Genomic DNA, 17627 nt, shown 5'->3' with positions numbered 1-17627 from the left:
GGCAGGGAGCAGCTTCTTCTATTTTATTTTTCTCAACGAGAGATGATTAAGTTAATCAGTATTGATGAACCCTGTCAGGCGGCATGTGATCGAAAATGAGAAAAAGAAGCTGGTACTGTGGTGAAATCATGTGGCTGCTCTAAGTCGAACAGGGACAACTGGCCCAGTCATGCCATCCAATAAAAAAAGAAAACAATTCTGTCTTTAAAATGGCATAGTATTATGACAGCCTGCTGCGGGACCCACAGCATGTTCTAATGGCCAATCAGACGGTGTGAGTGACTAAGAGACACTTATTAATCACACCGCTCGTCTGGATTTAAATATATGACAGAGACAGACATAGAAAGAGACTGAAGGGGGCGGGAGAAAAGTGTGAATGCACGAAAACAAGAAATTGAAGAAGTTGATGTCTTTGATTTGAGAGCAGACTCTATCACAGCGACGTCTAATCAGAGACCACGGATGCCTGATCGCTGTCTGTCCCTGTCTGAACCTCACAACACAACTGCAGCAGCTATCCACAGAATATCGTGGTTATTAAAAAACAGGAGGTTCTGCTGTTTACATTACTTTTGAGTTCCTACAAATTATCTTATATACAGATATAGAGGAAGATTACATCATCAAAAGGAAAAGTACAAAAAGACACACAAAAAAGAATTGCCTGTCAAACATAAAACGGGATGCGGAACAAACACAGATCTGCAGGGGGCTAACGAGGGAACATGACTGTTTCTAAAACTGGAGAACTGCTGCCACTTGTCTTTTGATCAGGAAACACAAACACTGCTTTTGTTCCTGAACTCAACACAATGGAAATTCTGGAGCCACTGTCTTTGTCTCAAGTCGTCTAAATCCTCATCTAAGCCCAAACAGTGCTTCTGATATGAAAACAATATCTCATTTAAGAGAGCCGGCACAGGCAGCCGCACCACAGGTCATTTAACAAAGCTCTGGCAGTCTGCTATTGTTCCATCTCCACTACTGCAAAGCAAAGAGTGGCATCTACTGGTGATCCAAGGAGCTGCATGTTTCCATCAGCATAATCCATTATGTCATCCATTAAAACATGGCCTCCAGAGCTGCGACCTGTTACATTTACTATGCAAATTAAGCTGAACTGTGTCAGAGCTAACATTTACTGAGTGATTCCTGTTATCTTGGCGTTCCCCGTGCCATCTTGTTTTCCACTTTGAGAACCGAATCTAACCAGCTGAAGGTCACGGCTGTGCAGGATTGCTCAGACAAGTGGCTCTGACTGCTGCAACACACCTTGAACTCTGTGCAGATTTGTGGCTCCAGCTCTGCAAACACCAACATCTGATGCATTCTGTTGCACGGCTGGTTTCATGAGGGGTGTGACGGTTATTGTTTAATTGGAATTAAATTAAATTAACGTTATGTATAATATTTAGAAATATGTACAGACGAAAGTACTAACACAAAGGCATTTAAGTATTCTTAAATGTGGCCTGCATGAATAAAAAGCTTTTCAGTCCACAGATGACTTTCTTGCCGTAGCCTCATGAGTCGCAGCAAAAAAGAGACTGAGAAGCAAAATTGATTTATCTGCTCTCTGAAGGCCAAAATTATTATTTTTTTAAATCCTCAAATCCATGGAGTGAAATCTATATGACTCATTCTGTGGAAATACAATTTCCTCCATGTATTGATATTTTATGATATATTGCCTCATTGTGAGGCTTAATAATAGTCATTAGACAGATTACGATGTATAACTATTCAATGAGATTACAATTTTAAAAAGGCACATTATAATTGAAATGACCTTCTCTGAGCTCTCGCACTTTCCAAAAGAGGAACTCTGAGCTCACGAGTAAGACTGAGAATGAAACAGAGAGAATAATGGGATTTTTTATGATTTCAGTGATGGTCTGTCAAAGTGCAGGCTGATAAGGTTGGAAACTGGCAGCAAGGACACAGGAAAAAAGTATAGGATCCACACAATATTGAGCTGTCTTTCAGACTCCTGTTCTCAAGCAGCCAGATGCTTTCTGACCGTTCCTCTATCCAGATACACGTAGAAATAAACAGGACCTTGGTTTGAATCAATACAGCTGAACACAGCATGACAAAGCAACAATAAAAGTCATTAACTTTGCTCTACAATTCCTAAATACAACTAGAACTCAGTGGAGCACTTACTTCTGCCAGGACCCAACAGTCGCCTTAAAGTTAATTAAACTGCACCTGACTGCACACATTCATAAATATCAGTCCCCTTAATATGCTGGATTTTTTTCATCAAGATCCATGACTTACTTGACAAGAATAGTAGTAATGTCAACAGCCTATCAAGCAATGTTTAAATACTTATCCCTACATGTACTTCACCATGGTCCCTTCCAGCTGTATCCTATCACATCAGAGTCAGGGTGAATCAAACTCACATGGAACTGTGTGTTGTGTCAAGTGTCGTGGCCACTGTCCAGAAACATGGATGTAAAAAGTTGAAGTCCAAGAGAAATGGACAAAAGACTATTTTTTGTCAAGACAAACCAGTCTGCCTAGTTTGCAAGGACGGACTTGCGGTGATGAAAAAGATCAATCTCCAGCATCATTACATCTCATGCAGCTACACTGGAGAGTTAGATAAAGCTAACCATGTCCAACAAGCAGCTTTCACAAGAGTGCATTCTAGACATACTCATGCAGCCAACTCTTGGGGTGAGCAAGCTAAGAAGCGTTCTTCCTGACGTGTTGCCACTGTGGAGCTACTTGCACCAGACAAAGTAAAATTTCACAAGCAAACAGTTTAGTTTCCTACTCGGCAAGAATAAGACCCTGAAATGACATCTGAATATCCTGGTGAGTGAGCACAACTCCTTCAGGCACTTGTCAACATGAAACGTAAACAAAAGGAACTGAACATATCTGTTAAGCAGTTTATTGTGGACCTGGCGATAGCGCCTGACAACTGACTACATCATATCATTGAGCTGCACTGTGACGACAAGCTGTTCGTCCTGAGGATTTTACCGTTCAAGGGAGACTCGCTCTGAAGTTTGCTTCTCTGTTTGGAACAACCTGCTGCTGTGGGCTGTTGTTTTCAGAACTGACACTTACAAAGACCCACACCTGAGAAGCCAGTGGCATCATCATCATCACCACAACCATCCGACATCAGAAGCCTCCTCTCATCATCACACTTGCCCTCCTCGAACCCCCAGCTGTTAATAGGGAAGTCTTACCATCGTCTGAGAAGCAGATCTGTTAGTGGGATGCTCCGCAGAGCTGCTCCTATCAGCATGAGGAATGCAGAGAGGAGGAGGGATGCCCGCAAACCTGGAAGACACAAGACATGATTATAACAGGGGAGAAAAACAAATAAAAATGGCTGATAGGAAATGGCATTAAAAGGGGGGAATTATGGTTGAAGTCACCAGTCTATATTTATAATCTAATTATTTTACTACCTCCAATGGGTGATTACTGCTAATGACTATTTCCAGTTCTAATTAACTGAATGTGTAAGAAATTAGTCTGACCAGAAGTTCATATGCTAAATATACTCACTTTAAAATAATTAAAAGACAGTGACAGGCAGTAAATCCTCTCATTTCAGAATCCTATCTTTAGGAATGTTATAATGTTCAGTGCTTAAACAGATTAAGAGATGTGTTAATTCTACTTGACTAATTTTGTGGTGCTGTTGAATTGTATTGACTTACAAACATCAGTGTACAATCATTGATATAACTCAACAGCACCAAGCACTGCTGCCTCCAAAATGACCAAACAGTTCACACCAGTCTGTATTAGACATATTATTAGTAGTTTCCGTTTGGTGACAACAGGAATTCCACAGTTCCTTGTTTGATTTCGCATGAGGCAGCATCAATAGGAAAAAATACGCATTTTTCTGTCAACTCTCAAGTCTCAGTTTCACCCACATGACGTTCATTTAAGGAAACTCTCTCTACTTCCCTCTGCTGTTCTCTTCCCCTGTCAAACATATTTTATTGATGCCTGATGGGAAAAACTGGTCATAACTCACCATTATGACCTTGCACGTGTTTGAAAGTAATCACACTACAGCCTATGCTGACAATGTTTGCATATATTCAGTCAGTCGTTTGTCTCCTTGTTCTGCAGCATCAAATATCAAAACTTAACATTTAAAGAGCAAATAACTCTATATGCTGCATTCGTTCTGACACACGCAAAATAAGCCAACAGCCACAGAAAGTCAAAAACCCAGTGAGGCCCCAGAGGCCAGATTCTCCAAGCCGACATACAAGCATTACAACCTCTGTTAAACAGGTGGACCAGCTTGTGCTAACACATTCTGCAGGATCAGCTTATATGAGCCACTGCATCACATATCATAAATGTAAGGGCTTGATCTTCAGATTTTACAGTCTCTCTCGGGTGGCAGCTACTGAGTTGTTGATACGTTTAACCCCCAGAGGGAAGTAAGGCATTTTCCCTACTGACAACCTGAAGTAGAGCCGAGTTCTTGTGTGACGAGAGTGTGTATCCAACATAGAAAAACAGTTTGAGACTGTTGCAGCCTCTGGATGTTATGTGGGATTTTTAAACAAGGTCACATTGTGGTTTAATGCAATTTGTGAGTGCTTAATGCCCCTAATTCAATATATGACTCCAGAGCAGACTTGTTTGTAACGCAGGTGTTACCCTGAGCAATAACTTCACAGGTCTAATGGGGGTCGACACCAGGATAACTTTACTTTAAGCAGTCTTATCAGTAAAATGTTCCTACCACTCACTGGGAGCAGCAGGTATAACATAGCAACCTAACCTTTGCAAACAAAACACCCAGAACCACTAATCGCTGATGAATCAGAATCACAAGATCAAGATCATGTGTAATGTCTTGGCATGATTTGTGGTCTTCACATCGTCAGCAGCCTGGTTACCCTGATCTTGTCACTGTTGTTGTCATCTGACAGTTCATCTATGACGTGTCAGTCAGGTGATGCAGAGGAACTGGTTTCAGTGAAGTGTGTCTAACTCCGCAGCCGAAGTCAAGAGGGCGTCACCCTGTTATCACTCAAAGGTACTTTAAGTAAATTTGTCCTCTCCTGTGAATTTGAAACCTCTTGAAAGAGAAAAGATTTTTCTCAGACGAGTAGTTTTTATCCCTCAAATGTCTCCATCTCATCTACATGGAACAGTGGACACGGGAAAACCATTTTACATACACTGATTTTGAAAAGTTATACGAGTCGTTTTATCTGCCAGCGTCAGATAATCTGAAGTCTGTTAATACAAATCTCAACTTCACCTTAAAGTGGATGAAAGTGAAACGTGTACATCTACATGAAGAGCAGTGCTAAAATAACTGATAGAAAACTTTATCAAATAAGTAAAAATACTAACTACTGAACTCTTCTTATCTGTTTCAAACCTTAATTATTTTTGAAAGTGGGTTACATTAAATATAATTGAAACTGTATAAGAATTGAAGATTAATTAATTAATATATATTATATTATATTATATCTATAATTAATTATGAAGTTTTGGATTGAAAAAAAATCCACTTCATGAACAATAAACTAATTAATTGATTAACCAATAAAACGCATCAATGGTAAAAACACATTGTAATCATATAAATAAGTTATCCAGTAGAAATACTAAATTTTTGCACTTGTCTCTTTATTGAACTCTTCCTTTCTTTTTAAAACCTTCAATATTTTTCAAATGAGATAAAATGTTAAATAGCTGACCTTGAATATAAGTGATATATGAGTTAAATGGGTTTTAAACTTTAGATTTTTGAAAACTTTGAGAAATTATCATGTTTTTTCACTGTTTATAGACTTAATCAAATAAAAAAATACCTCTTTCTCAAAATGATAATATGCCTCATAATATATTCTGAATCGAAAAGTGAAACAAACTCGAGCTGGCTGGTTTAATAAAGGGATTATCTCATATTGATGTGAATTAATCAAATCATACCATAACAGGTCTATGTCCACTGTTATTCACTAATTTAAAAAAGGTTGGTTGGTTTATCAAATACACAGACAATCTCTTGAAAGTTCCTGATATCAAAACAGTGACTTTACTGTATCTTCAACTTTTCTGATAACAACTATCACCAGCATGTGATAACTTTGTCTTTTCCTGTTTGTCTCCAGTTTCCAATCATTTCTACAGAGGAGCTCCACACACGGTCTCCACTAATCCGCTCCCAACGGGGACTCGAACAGTGGGACACGATGTACCACAGCAGAACCGCTCACCTCGTTTGTCCATCAACCACATGAACAGCAGCCAGGGGACGAAGCCCGCCGGGCCCCACAGCACCAGCACCGCGATGTCGGACTTGGTGAAGCCGAAAGCGTGCGCGGCCGAGTTCTGGATGGGTCCCCAGAAGTTCCACACCATGCCCTGCAGGAGCCCCAGCAGAGAGAACAGGCTCAGAACCAGCCATCTTCTCCCGTACACCCTGCCGCTGTTCACCGGCTGTACTCTCGCCTCCGCGCCGGAGGGACCGAGCAGCGGCTCCCGCTCTGCCTCGATGCTCGAACCGGCACCCATGGTCCTCCTGTCCCGGTGTCGCTTCGGTCAAACTCCCGGGTCGAGGGCCTCGTTCAGCGGCGGAGAAGTGGAACGACCCGCTGGGGCTTTCTGCTCACAAAACAATAACAGCCTCTGCCCTGTCACTTCGCTTCGTTGCGCGTGCGCGAACGCAAACCGTCCAGGAAGTGGAAGCTGTTGCCGTCGGCGGCCATTCCGGCTCCTCCGGACCGTTAGCTTGACTCGGGCTGGTGCAGCGGCCGCGGAGCCCGAATGGAGCAGCTGCAGGGTGACGAGCTCCAGATGTAAAGCGGACGCCCTTGCACTGTCATGTGACTTTTGTTTACTTCCGCCTGAAACTCGACTACACGTGTGGGCGCGAGGTGAGTTGTTGTTTGTGTTTCAGAAATCCTCCCGGGCTCCGGTTACGGCTAACTTTAGCATCCCCGTGGTGTATCTACACAAACAGGGAGGTTAGCTGGTAGCATCGGTATTTAGCTAAAGGCAGCTAACTAGTATTGTCAGAGTTGTGTGATTAAAAAGTAAAGTTTCGTTTGCCCACGTTAAATACACCACGGTGCCTCATGAGAATAGCATGATAAGAAAATGGCCACACGTGTCTTTTAAGAGGATAAAGAGCAGTTAAAGGAGTTAGCAAGTATGATACCAGTGACATGAATGCTACCTAATGATCAGTTAATCGTTGATTCATCATGTTTGAAGTCTGTGGCATTGTTCCTTGTGTTTTATTTTACTAATCCTATCATCTATATAAGCTAGTGTTGGCTTCAGTTCAGAATGTAATCAGCAGTTAAATAATGGGATGAAGTAGTGCAACCAGTTTTGTCAAGTGTGAAATCATTTGGATATAGAATATGAATGTTTTAGACCTGTGACTTTAGGGTCACAGAGAAATTGATGTGATGCATGACCAGAGTCTTCACGTAGAATGTGAACGTGTTTTTACTCTGTGCACAAAAATAAGAAATATGTTGAAATGCTTAAGACAATTCAAGTGAGGAAAACAGAAATAAAAGGTGACACTCAAAAAAAATCTGTTTTTTATTTATTTATTTACATCTTCTGTTGCAACCCACTGCCAGCGTGAATTACAAACCATGGCTGCCTCCGACGCTGTGAAACCCTTCAGCACAGCAGAGACCCAGAGGATTCTGCATCGCCTGCAGCAGCCGGCAGTCTTCATGAACATGACCTGTGACTGGCCGGCGCTCCAGTGGACGGCAGAGCACCTGTCCGTCTGCCTCAGCGACAAATTGATTCGATTTAGACTCGGGAGAAAAGAGGAGATCAACAGTAAGAACGGGGTGTTGATGAAGACAGGGCTGGTAGACGGTATGTTAGTGAGACCTGATGAATTGAACGCTGTGACACAAGCCAAAAAAGGCATCGAGGGGATTTGGCTTCAAGCATCTGGTGTATTTTGCCGTCCTAGTGGCTCTAGACCAGCTACAGTAATGTCTCCTCCTGTGATGAATAACAGGGAGCGTGTCCTCTGATAAAAGCAAACTAATTAGATTTCTAAATCTTTTCCTGCAGCAGCTGACAAGCTAACAGGACATTGCTCATTATTAATGCCATCACTCAATTGTAGACACATTTGTTTGAAACAACAACATAAGGAAATATTTTATTTTTTCCATAAAAGTGTAACAGAATCTCATGCCTACATTATGATACATAGTGCTGTGATTCTCTAATTGTACCTCTTTTCTTTTTTTTTTCCTGATTTCAAAGCCCCTCTGTTTGAAACCCAGTGTTCATATGTGGAGGCCGAGCTGGAGCACTTTCTCTGTTGGACCCGGGGTCAGTGTGGGACAGATGTTGGGCCTTTCTCTGAATTCTCATACTCAGAGTATTGGGCTTATGCTGACTACAAGTACATCGCCATGTTGTTTCAAGATCAGCCTTTCATGTTTGAGGTAACCAGGCTCCTGCGTACATATCTACATGTTTGAATTATACCATCCCACCTGCGGGACATATTGGCTGTAATGGTGCTACTTTAGGTGGGTTGTGGTCTGTACCGGCCTCAACGTTCACACAACCATGTCACATATCTGAGGCTCAAGTCTCCTCATTCTGTCTGTGTGAATATGATTCCCATATCACAGCTGTTAACAAAGAACTGGTTCAGACTTGTGGTTCTGGCTCCACTACAGATCTCATATGTGTAAAAAAACACATGTCTAAGATGTGTGTGCCTCTGTAACTGGTTCAGTGTCTCTTCGAGTCATTCTGACTCATTGGCTGTTGAATTTAAAGAGTTACCCTTTAACATGGACCAGCATTGACTGTAATCAAAAGGGTTGGAGAACGGTAACCCATTATGAATAACAAATGTTTTTTGGAGTTGACAATAACCACATATAGAAGCAGTTTTCTAAAAGTTTAATTTAAAATAATCATTTCCATACTATTACCTTCTAATCGGGTTGCAACAGCTTAAGCTTATCAACAAATGAAGAATTAAATACAGACCATTTTTCATTTGTGACTTTTTTTTTCACAAAGTTTATTATTCCTTGTTTTGACATTTTCAATTAAAATATCTTCTCACGTACACTTTCTATTAGCGGCTATTTTTGTCCTGCGGTAGGTAAAGACATAAAAAGTGCCATCATTTCTCCACCCACTGCAACTCGTTCATTTCATTTTTATCTGTGCGATACATTTTTATTAGACTTCCACCTGCAATTATTACCCGCCTGTCTTATGCCATTGAGACAGGCAGACATGGACTTTTCACAGGATAAATTGTTCTGGGAAAAGGCTGCCTGAAGGCTAGATTGACCAGCCTGTCATTTACAGCCGTCTGCATATATGGTAATGAATTCATTATTCAGGATGCTGCCATGATTGCTACACCTTTATGCTCTGACAGGACATGATTGACAGGCCGGTTTTTGTGGAAAGATGACAAATATTGTAGTTTGCTTTCTAACAAAGAGACCTCCATTGGTCACCTATAATAGAGCCTGTCAAAGCAGCTGACGAGGTGGGGGTACCTCTGTGAGCAGAGCTGTGACAGTGTGACAAAAAATAAGAACAGACTGTGTGTGTGTGTGTGTGTGTGTGTGTGTGTGTGTGTGTGTGTGTGTTGCAGGATGTAAAGTGGTCCGACTTCGGTTTTGAGGGACGCAATGGGAGAGAGAGCACCTTGTGGATTGGCACAGAGGGGGCAAACACACCTTGTCACCTGGACTCTTATGGCTGTAACCTGGTACTACAGGTGCAAGGACGGTAAGACGGATCACAGCATATGTTTGCTGCCTTTTTTATGCACCAAAGTAGACAGATTATAAATCCATCCGTGTATAAAGAGCAGTAAAAAAGCAAAGGAAAAAATGAGTGGTTTGCGATTAGATGAAACTGCCTTTAATCCCCTATTTCCTTAGAAAAATTGACTTATCTGATTAGAATAATCACGTTCACATAAACAGATACCTAGTTCTTTGGTAGGTATTACTCTTTACTCTTCTTTCACATCTTCAAGCTACTTGTTGGATTCTTGTTGCGATTAAGTTACAGAACTCATGTCTGTTATTTCTGTTTCGATTGAACAAATATGACGTGATTACCTTGGAACTTGCTGCACATTTTAACACATTTGTAGCTGAAAATAGTCCCCGATTTGTGAGCCAGAAATAAGCCACACAGCTCAACAGTACAATATTCTTTCTGAAACGTGTGAATGCGGTCAGTAATGAACAAATGTGAGATGCATCTTTAAATATGCACCCACTGTGATGTTATCGACGGGACTTTAAATAAAAACATCACTCATTTCCTCGCCTCAGTGGTTTGTCAATACGGCTTCAAGTCATAACAAAGGCTTTAATTAAATGCAGCACAAATCAAAACTGAGGCAAAACTTGCGGCCTTGAAACTTGTGATATGGTAAAATTGTCGGTGCAATAAGAAATAATCTTTTGCTCTGTGCTGCAGATCAAGGACAAATAGTGTTCAAAAATATAAAATGTAAGAGACATGCACCATCTGCATGTTAACTAGTGTTTGACAAGATGACAACAAACTTTATTTATGTTATAGGATAAAGTGCAGCTCAAGGTGCTTTACATGGAAAAGGTTGTTAAAACAGGACAAAGCAAAGCATGTCAAAACAATAAACTCATGTCATAAGAGGCTGCATGTCCAACATTTAATCAAACTACACGCGAATCATGGAAACACCAAGAAAACTGGAAATGACTGTGCAAATAAAAAAAGATGTCAAGCTCCACTGAATCCTTATCCCTGTTGGCTAACCCTTGAAACAAAGGCAGTTATACATAGCACAGAGATAATAAACTAGTGAAGCTGGAGAATATAATTTGTAATCCTGTATATCATCTCCTAAAGATTGATAATGCTTCAGCAAGGACCCATAGCTGCCCACACTGCATCCTGCCACCAGGCTTAATGTAAAGTAGACTCAGAGTTTGGTGCATATGGTTTACTGGGGCTGAATGTACAGTCTGACTATTATCTAATCTTTATCAGGCACCAGAAATACAGAGAGAGATACACCCACAGAGATGCTTTAAAAAAAAATGACATTGCTCTTTCGCTGTGATAATGGCTCTGTGCTCTTTATGGAGTTGTAACTGAGCAGGGAGGAGACTGAGGATTCTATGAACTCACAGCTGTATTTCAGCACGCCGATGATGCTGGTGGCAGTTTTCTGCCCGTTAACCATGTAACCGAAGGGGAAGGGTAGTGTAACTGCTGACACAGATTGTGATCCGTCCTCTGACCTCTAAGAAAGAATTAACTTGTCACAGAGCAGGAGGGAAATGGAGACTGTGAGGGCGAACTGATCACATTTTGGTGGTCGATAATAATTCAAAAATCATACACTAATTATGACAAAAAGTCTTCACTACATATATTACATGACTTCAGGACTAAAGTGTGAACTTGACTGGTTTGCGAGTTGGTAATTCCAGTTGTATCTCACTTCTCCTAGAGAGCGAGAGTTTATCTCACTCTGTGTAATTGGCTCTCAGGTTCTTTTACTCGTTATTGATCTCAGACAGAATGAAATTCAGCTCGAGCAGTTTTTCGACACTGCTGATCCATGAAAGTACAACACTGCTGATTGATTCCATGACATTTGTGACAATGGATCAGAAACAATGATCATTTGTTGTTTGGAGAACACTGGATTCTTTTACACTAATTATTTTCTAGGTAGCTCCATCAGCTTATATCATCTCTCAGGATTCAGAATTTTGAACTTCTGACGAAGACGATGTGATGGGAATCTGAAAATACAAGAGGCTGGATTACAAAATGTGTCTATGTTCATTTTATTCGGGGCTTTCTGCAAAAAGGATCAGAGTACACAGAGTGTTGATGGAGAGCAGTCACATGAAAGCATCTTCTATAGGAGAAGTAAGGCTGTTTGTCTGAGCCGGTTCAGACTGGTTCTGTAGGTTTCAGACAGGAATTAAGACACAGGAAACGTATTTGTATTGGTTTCCTTTTAAGAGAGAGCATAATTACGTGGACAGTCAGTAAGTAATAGAAGGGCCATGCAGGTTTCAGTTCACAAACAGTTTTCCACCACACTTAGTTATTTTTCCACTACAAGGACAAATCGAAATTTAATTTTTGTTTTTATTCAGATTTTCAACAATAACAGCCAATAAGCAAATAATATTAAAAACAGTGTAGATTGCCTGTATTTCACTGAAGTACTTCATAGTGAGAACATTTGGTGCGATGGACAACTGTTTTCATAATCTAGTGTTTACTGCGCTCTGTCACAGTGCATTAAAGGTTTTATTTACAGTTCTGGAAAGCTGCGTTGTTGGCCAAGCCACTCAGTCTGAATTTATGACTCACTGGGTCATTTACTGACTCCGTTCTGAATTAATATCTTACAACAGCGTTTGTGTGCTCTGTTATCTGAAGTCGTATCTCATGGTGATGTTTCCTCTCTTTAGGAAACGTTGGCACCTCTTTCCTCCAGAGGACTCTTCCAAACTCTACCCAACCAGGATCCCCTATGAGGAGTCCAGTGTCTTCAGCCAGGTGGACGTGCTTCATCCAGACCTGAGGAGGTTCCCCGACTTTCAGAGAGCCAGGGTCCACGTCGTCACTCTGCAGCCAGGACAGGTCAGAGTTCTCTGAGATAGTATTTACAAGAATACCTCAATACTACAGCTCCGTTCCCCAATAGCTACTGCTCAGAGTCTGGCTCCAAATGATGTTTTTAATCTTTATTTTTGGTATTGATTTGGTATAGTGGCAGGAATTGAGGATGTGTCGTCCATCTTATTATACAGTCTATGGCTTATGTACAGAAAGTAAAGGATGTAAATAAATTGATAGCAAATATCCACACTGATTTTCTTTAAAAACAACAAACATCAATGATGATGGGTCAACACGCCATTATTTAAATTATAATTTTTTCTCCTTTTAATTACATTTTTTATACACAATTATCAAATTTTTTTCTAGGCATTTTATTGTTCCGTTTAGTTTGAAGTTAAAAAGGCCTTTGAATTGAATCTACATAATTGGATAGTCACAATCTAAAAGCTTGCTCATATGTACAAGACCAAAGCTAAGAAATAATTAGTTGATTCACCAATTAGTGAAAAGACTAATAAAAAATAATCTGCAACTAATTTCATGGTGGGTGAATAATCCTAAATAAAATAAACATTATCCTGTAGCAAGCTGTGATGAAAACTTATTTTAACGTGTTTTCCAGGCATTGAAAACCTAGTGTGAGTGATTTACTGATGCTGGATCTTATGCAATACTGTCACTCTGCATTTATGAGATAAACTGCTTGTGGCACAGAAGCAATAACAATAAAATATTGCTTTATTGGTCCTTAAGCTCACAACATGTAAAAGTAGACTGAACTGTGAGATTTATTTGTCGTGGTGTCCACCGTAAAAGCATGAAGCAAGGCAATGGTCGGACCTTGTGTTCCAAATAAATTCAGGCCTCCTCAGTTAGTGTTTCACCTTCAGCAGCCTGAAGGTTTTATGTTTAAGGAAATGGAGGGTTCAGCTACAACGGACAAGTAGAGTCTGCAGCGTCATCGCTCCTGACGTCTTATCAAGCAGAGAATTTAAAGGATCACCTGTGGGTCAGCAGATCCACTGACAGATCGCTCAAGTCCCCGTCCTCAGTTCTGCTTTCGAAGCAGGTGAGTTCAGAGTAGTGACAGTTATAACTGAGAGGTTGTGCAACCGGAAGCTAACCTGGTTTTCAGAGACTCATAGTGTTCCAGGGTGATTTTGTTCTAGAGCATGACTGACTTGCTTTTTACAGAATAATTACAATCCTCAATTCAAGCTATAAATACATTTGGTCATATTTTTGTTATATTTTTTATTTATAGTTATTAATAGTTCGGTTGAAGTGAAAAAATTTCAAGCTTCAGTTACATTTCTGTGTCATGAGGGTTTGATGACGACATCTCAGGAATCATTGAGAATTTGAAAAAATCTTTAGGATTACACAAGAAGCAGCTTCGCTAGCTAACAGCTAGCAGTTATATTTAGGCTCACCGTTACCTTCACGTGGATCCCAGGGTCAAAGGTCTGACGTTCTTTTAAGCACAGCGACCTAGACCTTTTTCACAGCAGACATATTGTCACACTAGAACAGACCCAGATGTTCCTGATAACAGCAACAAAGGCTGTCCCAGTAATTGATTTCATTATTTACACGAGTATGTTTCCCGCTGTGAAAAAGGTCTGTATAATGATTCAATCTAATCATTAGGAAGAAGGTCAGTTTCCTGGCTTCCAGATCTACCAACAACATCTCACAGCCTTTATTCAGCAAATGTTTGCTGAGGTGTTATTGCGTGACCTCGTTACTCAGTCGTACAACAACAAGTAGTAAAATATGGGAAACAGGTTGTGACCGCAATCTTGGTTCAAGTCTGACCTTTGGCGTCAGATGTCGGCGGTCTCCTTGATCTCTGTGGGGCTGTGTATGATTTATAAATCAATGAGCTGGCCTTTACATGCCATTGAAAGCTATATTGTTGTGCTTAGATTGTTTTTACCAGACACTTGAAAATAGCTAAGCTGTTGAAACAGAATGGATAGTTGTGGGATAGAGATATTCTCCAACTATAAAAAATGGCTCCACCTCTGCAAATTAAACCAAAGGACAGTCCAGTCCGTCTGTCAGGTTTTATCAGATCACAGGCCATGAATGAATCAAGACTGCTGAGAAGGCAGAGAATCAATGAGACTGAGAGGGGGAAGGTGTAGGCTGCCATCTAGTGGACAATCAAACAAGTTTTGAAATCTCACAACATTTATCGCAGGCCTGAAGACAAAGAGGAGAGGAGTTGGTGATGTCTCTCAAAGGTCCAGTGTGTAAGATTCAGGTGAAAGGATCTATTGACAGAAATGTAATGTAGAATAATCCTCATGATGTTTTCACTCGTTTAGTCTAAATTGTATGAATTGTAATTTTCTTTACCCCAGAAAAGACCCTTTATATTTAAATACTTTATATTTACATGGAGGGGACCCTCTCTACGGAGGCCGCCATGTTTTTTACATTAGTCCAGACTGGACAAACTAAACACCTTTTCAGTTTTTATAACAACTGAAGCTGCCACAGGTTCTTTTTCATGTTTGGAAGCAGAGGGGGAGGTGAGGGGTGTTCAGCTGCTTCATGCAACGTCAACACTAGATAGATATCACTAAATTCTACACACTGTACCTTTAACTGTGAATCCATTTTATCTTCTGTCCTCAGGTGCTTTATGTTCCCAGACACTGGTGGCACTACGTGGAGTCAGTGGATCCCGTCACTGTCAGCGTCAACTCCTGGATTGAGTTGGTAAGCAGCCCCAGCATCCCGGCAAGTTCGGCTCACAACCTAAAAAACAAAAAAGAAAAGATGTTCCATGACTTTCCGTGTCTGAAATAAATAAGAGGCGCGTTAGCTCTCCACCTCTTTGCCCTCCGACGAGCCCCTGCTCCCAGATGAAGGCTGCTCTCGGCTTTGAATAATGAACAGGTCTGGCAGTAAAAGATTCCCTGTCATTATGATGAGTGTATGTGGACATCAAGGAGTGTGTGCTGCATGAACAAAAGTCTCCGTGCCGCCAGACAAATGTTTATTCAAACATCGAGTCCCCGTGCAGCTTTCCCTGCAAGGTCACAGACACAACAAAGTGTGCCTGCAGCCAACACCGACACTGTGTCTGTATCATTCAGTCCAATTATCTTGATGTGCGGTTCTCGAATCTCTGTTCCTGCACAGGAAGCAGATGATGTGGCCAGAGTCAGTGAAGCGGTGACCAAGGCTGTTGTCTGCGCCATGAAAAGTGACGACAACCCTGACGACTGGCTCAATCCAACAGAGGTAACAAAATAATACCGTTATTATTAATGAGTCGCTCAAATTAATAGCTCCCTGATTACTACAGCGTCTTAGTAAAGAGGATCACAACAACAAAAAAACATATTTACTCATATCTTCATCTCACCTGTATTGAAGGATTTGAATCCATACATTGTTCTTGTTGTTCTGACTTTATATTTAATGCTTATAAAAACTTTTATGATGTTATTAGTGTGACGCACTTTGTGTCACATTAAATAAACTTTACTTACTAATTTTAAAAGTAAAAATGTGCATCAATACATATATTTACAAAGTAGTTTATTGATCTATAAATAAATTGACTAAAGTACAAGGTACTTTATTTGATATTTTAATGGACGACAACATCAAGTGCATGATTTGAAAATACAGAAATAATTCATGAATAAATAATGGGATTGTAATTTGGATTTGCATTTTAAATAGAGAAATAATCCGATTTACAATTTGAATTAAAAGCACAGATTCCGAAGTAGTTTCACATTTCGATGTTATAGTGGCGGTTTGTGGTTATTTAGTTTTCCTGTTTTATGTTTCTGCAGGAAGGAGTGGCATCCCATAATGAGAACATGCAGTATTTGAACCTGGCAATAACAGCATGTGCTCAAAGACAGAAGAATCTCTGCAGCAGCCAACTGACCCAGGACCCCAGAGACGCCCGCCCTGCTAAACGGGACTCTAGCGGACAAATTAGGAAAAACATTGAATCAATAAGGGATTCTGCACCCTTCAGCGTTCCCTTCGGGCCAAATCTCATCTCCGTGCGCTGTCAGCAAGACGACTCAACAGAAACGAGGGAGACGACCCCGAAAGATGAGGAGGTCAAATCTTCCAGGAACCGAGGAGGCAAATCTCTAGAGGACTTCGCTGTCAGCTCAGACGCAGCACAGAGAACTGAGGCGGACACGAAACACAAACGCACCCCTGGTTTGACTCAGTGTGGATCATGTGACTGTTCTGATGGAACATCTTCAGAGGATTTAGAGGATTCAATAATAACCACTAATGACCTTTTAGACTGCCTGGTGCATCCTGATGTCATCTCCCGTGTCACTGAGCTCTTACTGGAAAGGCACACAGGAACTCAGAGGACCTCTGCACCATCCCAGCTTTAATATTCGCCTGCCACACACAGTACGCACGTTAGGTTCACTGGAGTTCAGTGAGTTAGAGCTGGAGGAAAATAAACCTGCAGATCCTTTGCTGCAGAAATCCATCCTCTGAGCTTACAGTAATGGTTTGGTGTCAGTAAGAAGTGACAGAGGAGAGCTGAAGATTAACACTTTTCTCCCTCCGGAGATTGACCCCAGCTGCGAGAAGTCTCAGACCAAAACTAATTGTAATGCGACGACCGACACCATCGAGTGGCTCGGAACATTTCCTCGTTTTGTTGTCCTACACAGACTAATCCTGTTTGCTTCTTCCCCAGCAAGAAATACGATCATTTAAATCAATTTACTATGCTAATAAGGCAAATAATGCAGGATGATGTCGCTGGGATGTGAACATTTGTTTTCCGCGTAATGTTTCCTGGTTGTTTAGTAATGAGCACTGTCATTGGACGGGAACAGGAGGCAGATTGTAATGGTTGATGATTGATGTGAGGAGCCATGAAAGAAATCAGTCTCAGACGAAACGAAAGACGAGTGTGCGCCTACAAATATAATAAATATCATGTCACCAACAATTTGTCAAATGTAATTTGT

The 17627-nt window shown here is 40.9% G+C and overlaps 2 protein-coding genes across 3 annotated transcripts in view; one reads left to right on the top strand and one right to left on the bottom strand.

Annotated features, from left to right (window-relative positions):
- The window catches only part of slc49a4 (solute carrier family 49 member 4), a 41596-nt gene extending 35056 nt beyond the window's left edge, over positions 1–6540 (bottom strand). The window contains exons 1-2 of the mRNA XM_020104994.2: positions 6243–6540; positions 3216–3309 (exon numbers count right to left, since the gene is read on the bottom strand). Of these exons, the coding sequence (XP_019960553.2) occupies positions 3216–3309; positions 6243–6540 (392 nt within the window). The remainder of the gene's footprint in view (positions 1–3215; positions 3310–6242) is intronic.
- Positions 6541–6759: 219 nt separating this feature from the next.
- Positions 6760–17605, top strand: hspbap1 (hspb associated protein 1). 2 transcript variants are annotated; one of them, XM_069533396.1, is made up of 8 exons: positions 6760–6902; positions 7623–7833; positions 8275–8459; positions 9644–9780; positions 12489–12660; positions 15289–15372; positions 15799–15900; positions 16464–17605. In XM_069533396.1, exons 2-8 carry the CDS (start codon positions 7638–7640, stop codon positions 17034–17036), a joined length of 1449 nt encoding a protein of 482 aa, XP_069389497.1. In that variant the 5' UTR covers positions 6760–6902; positions 7623–7637; the 3' UTR covers positions 17037–17605. The 2 variants fall into 2 exon arrangements, with proteins under 2 accessions (XP_069389497.1, XP_069389496.1); XM_069533395.1 differs by having other exon boundaries at positions 7623–7872.
- The last annotated feature ends 22 nt before the right edge of the window (positions 17606–17627 follow it).

This window comes from Paralichthys olivaceus, chromosome 10 (assembly GCF_024713975.1).
Source record: "Paralichthys olivaceus isolate ysfri-2021 chromosome 10, ASM2471397v2, whole genome shotgun sequence".
Classification (NCBI taxonomy): Eukaryota; Metazoa; Chordata; class Actinopteri; order Pleuronectiformes; family Paralichthyidae; genus Paralichthys; species Paralichthys olivaceus.
This window is presented reverse-complemented; position numbering and strand designations above follow the sequence as displayed.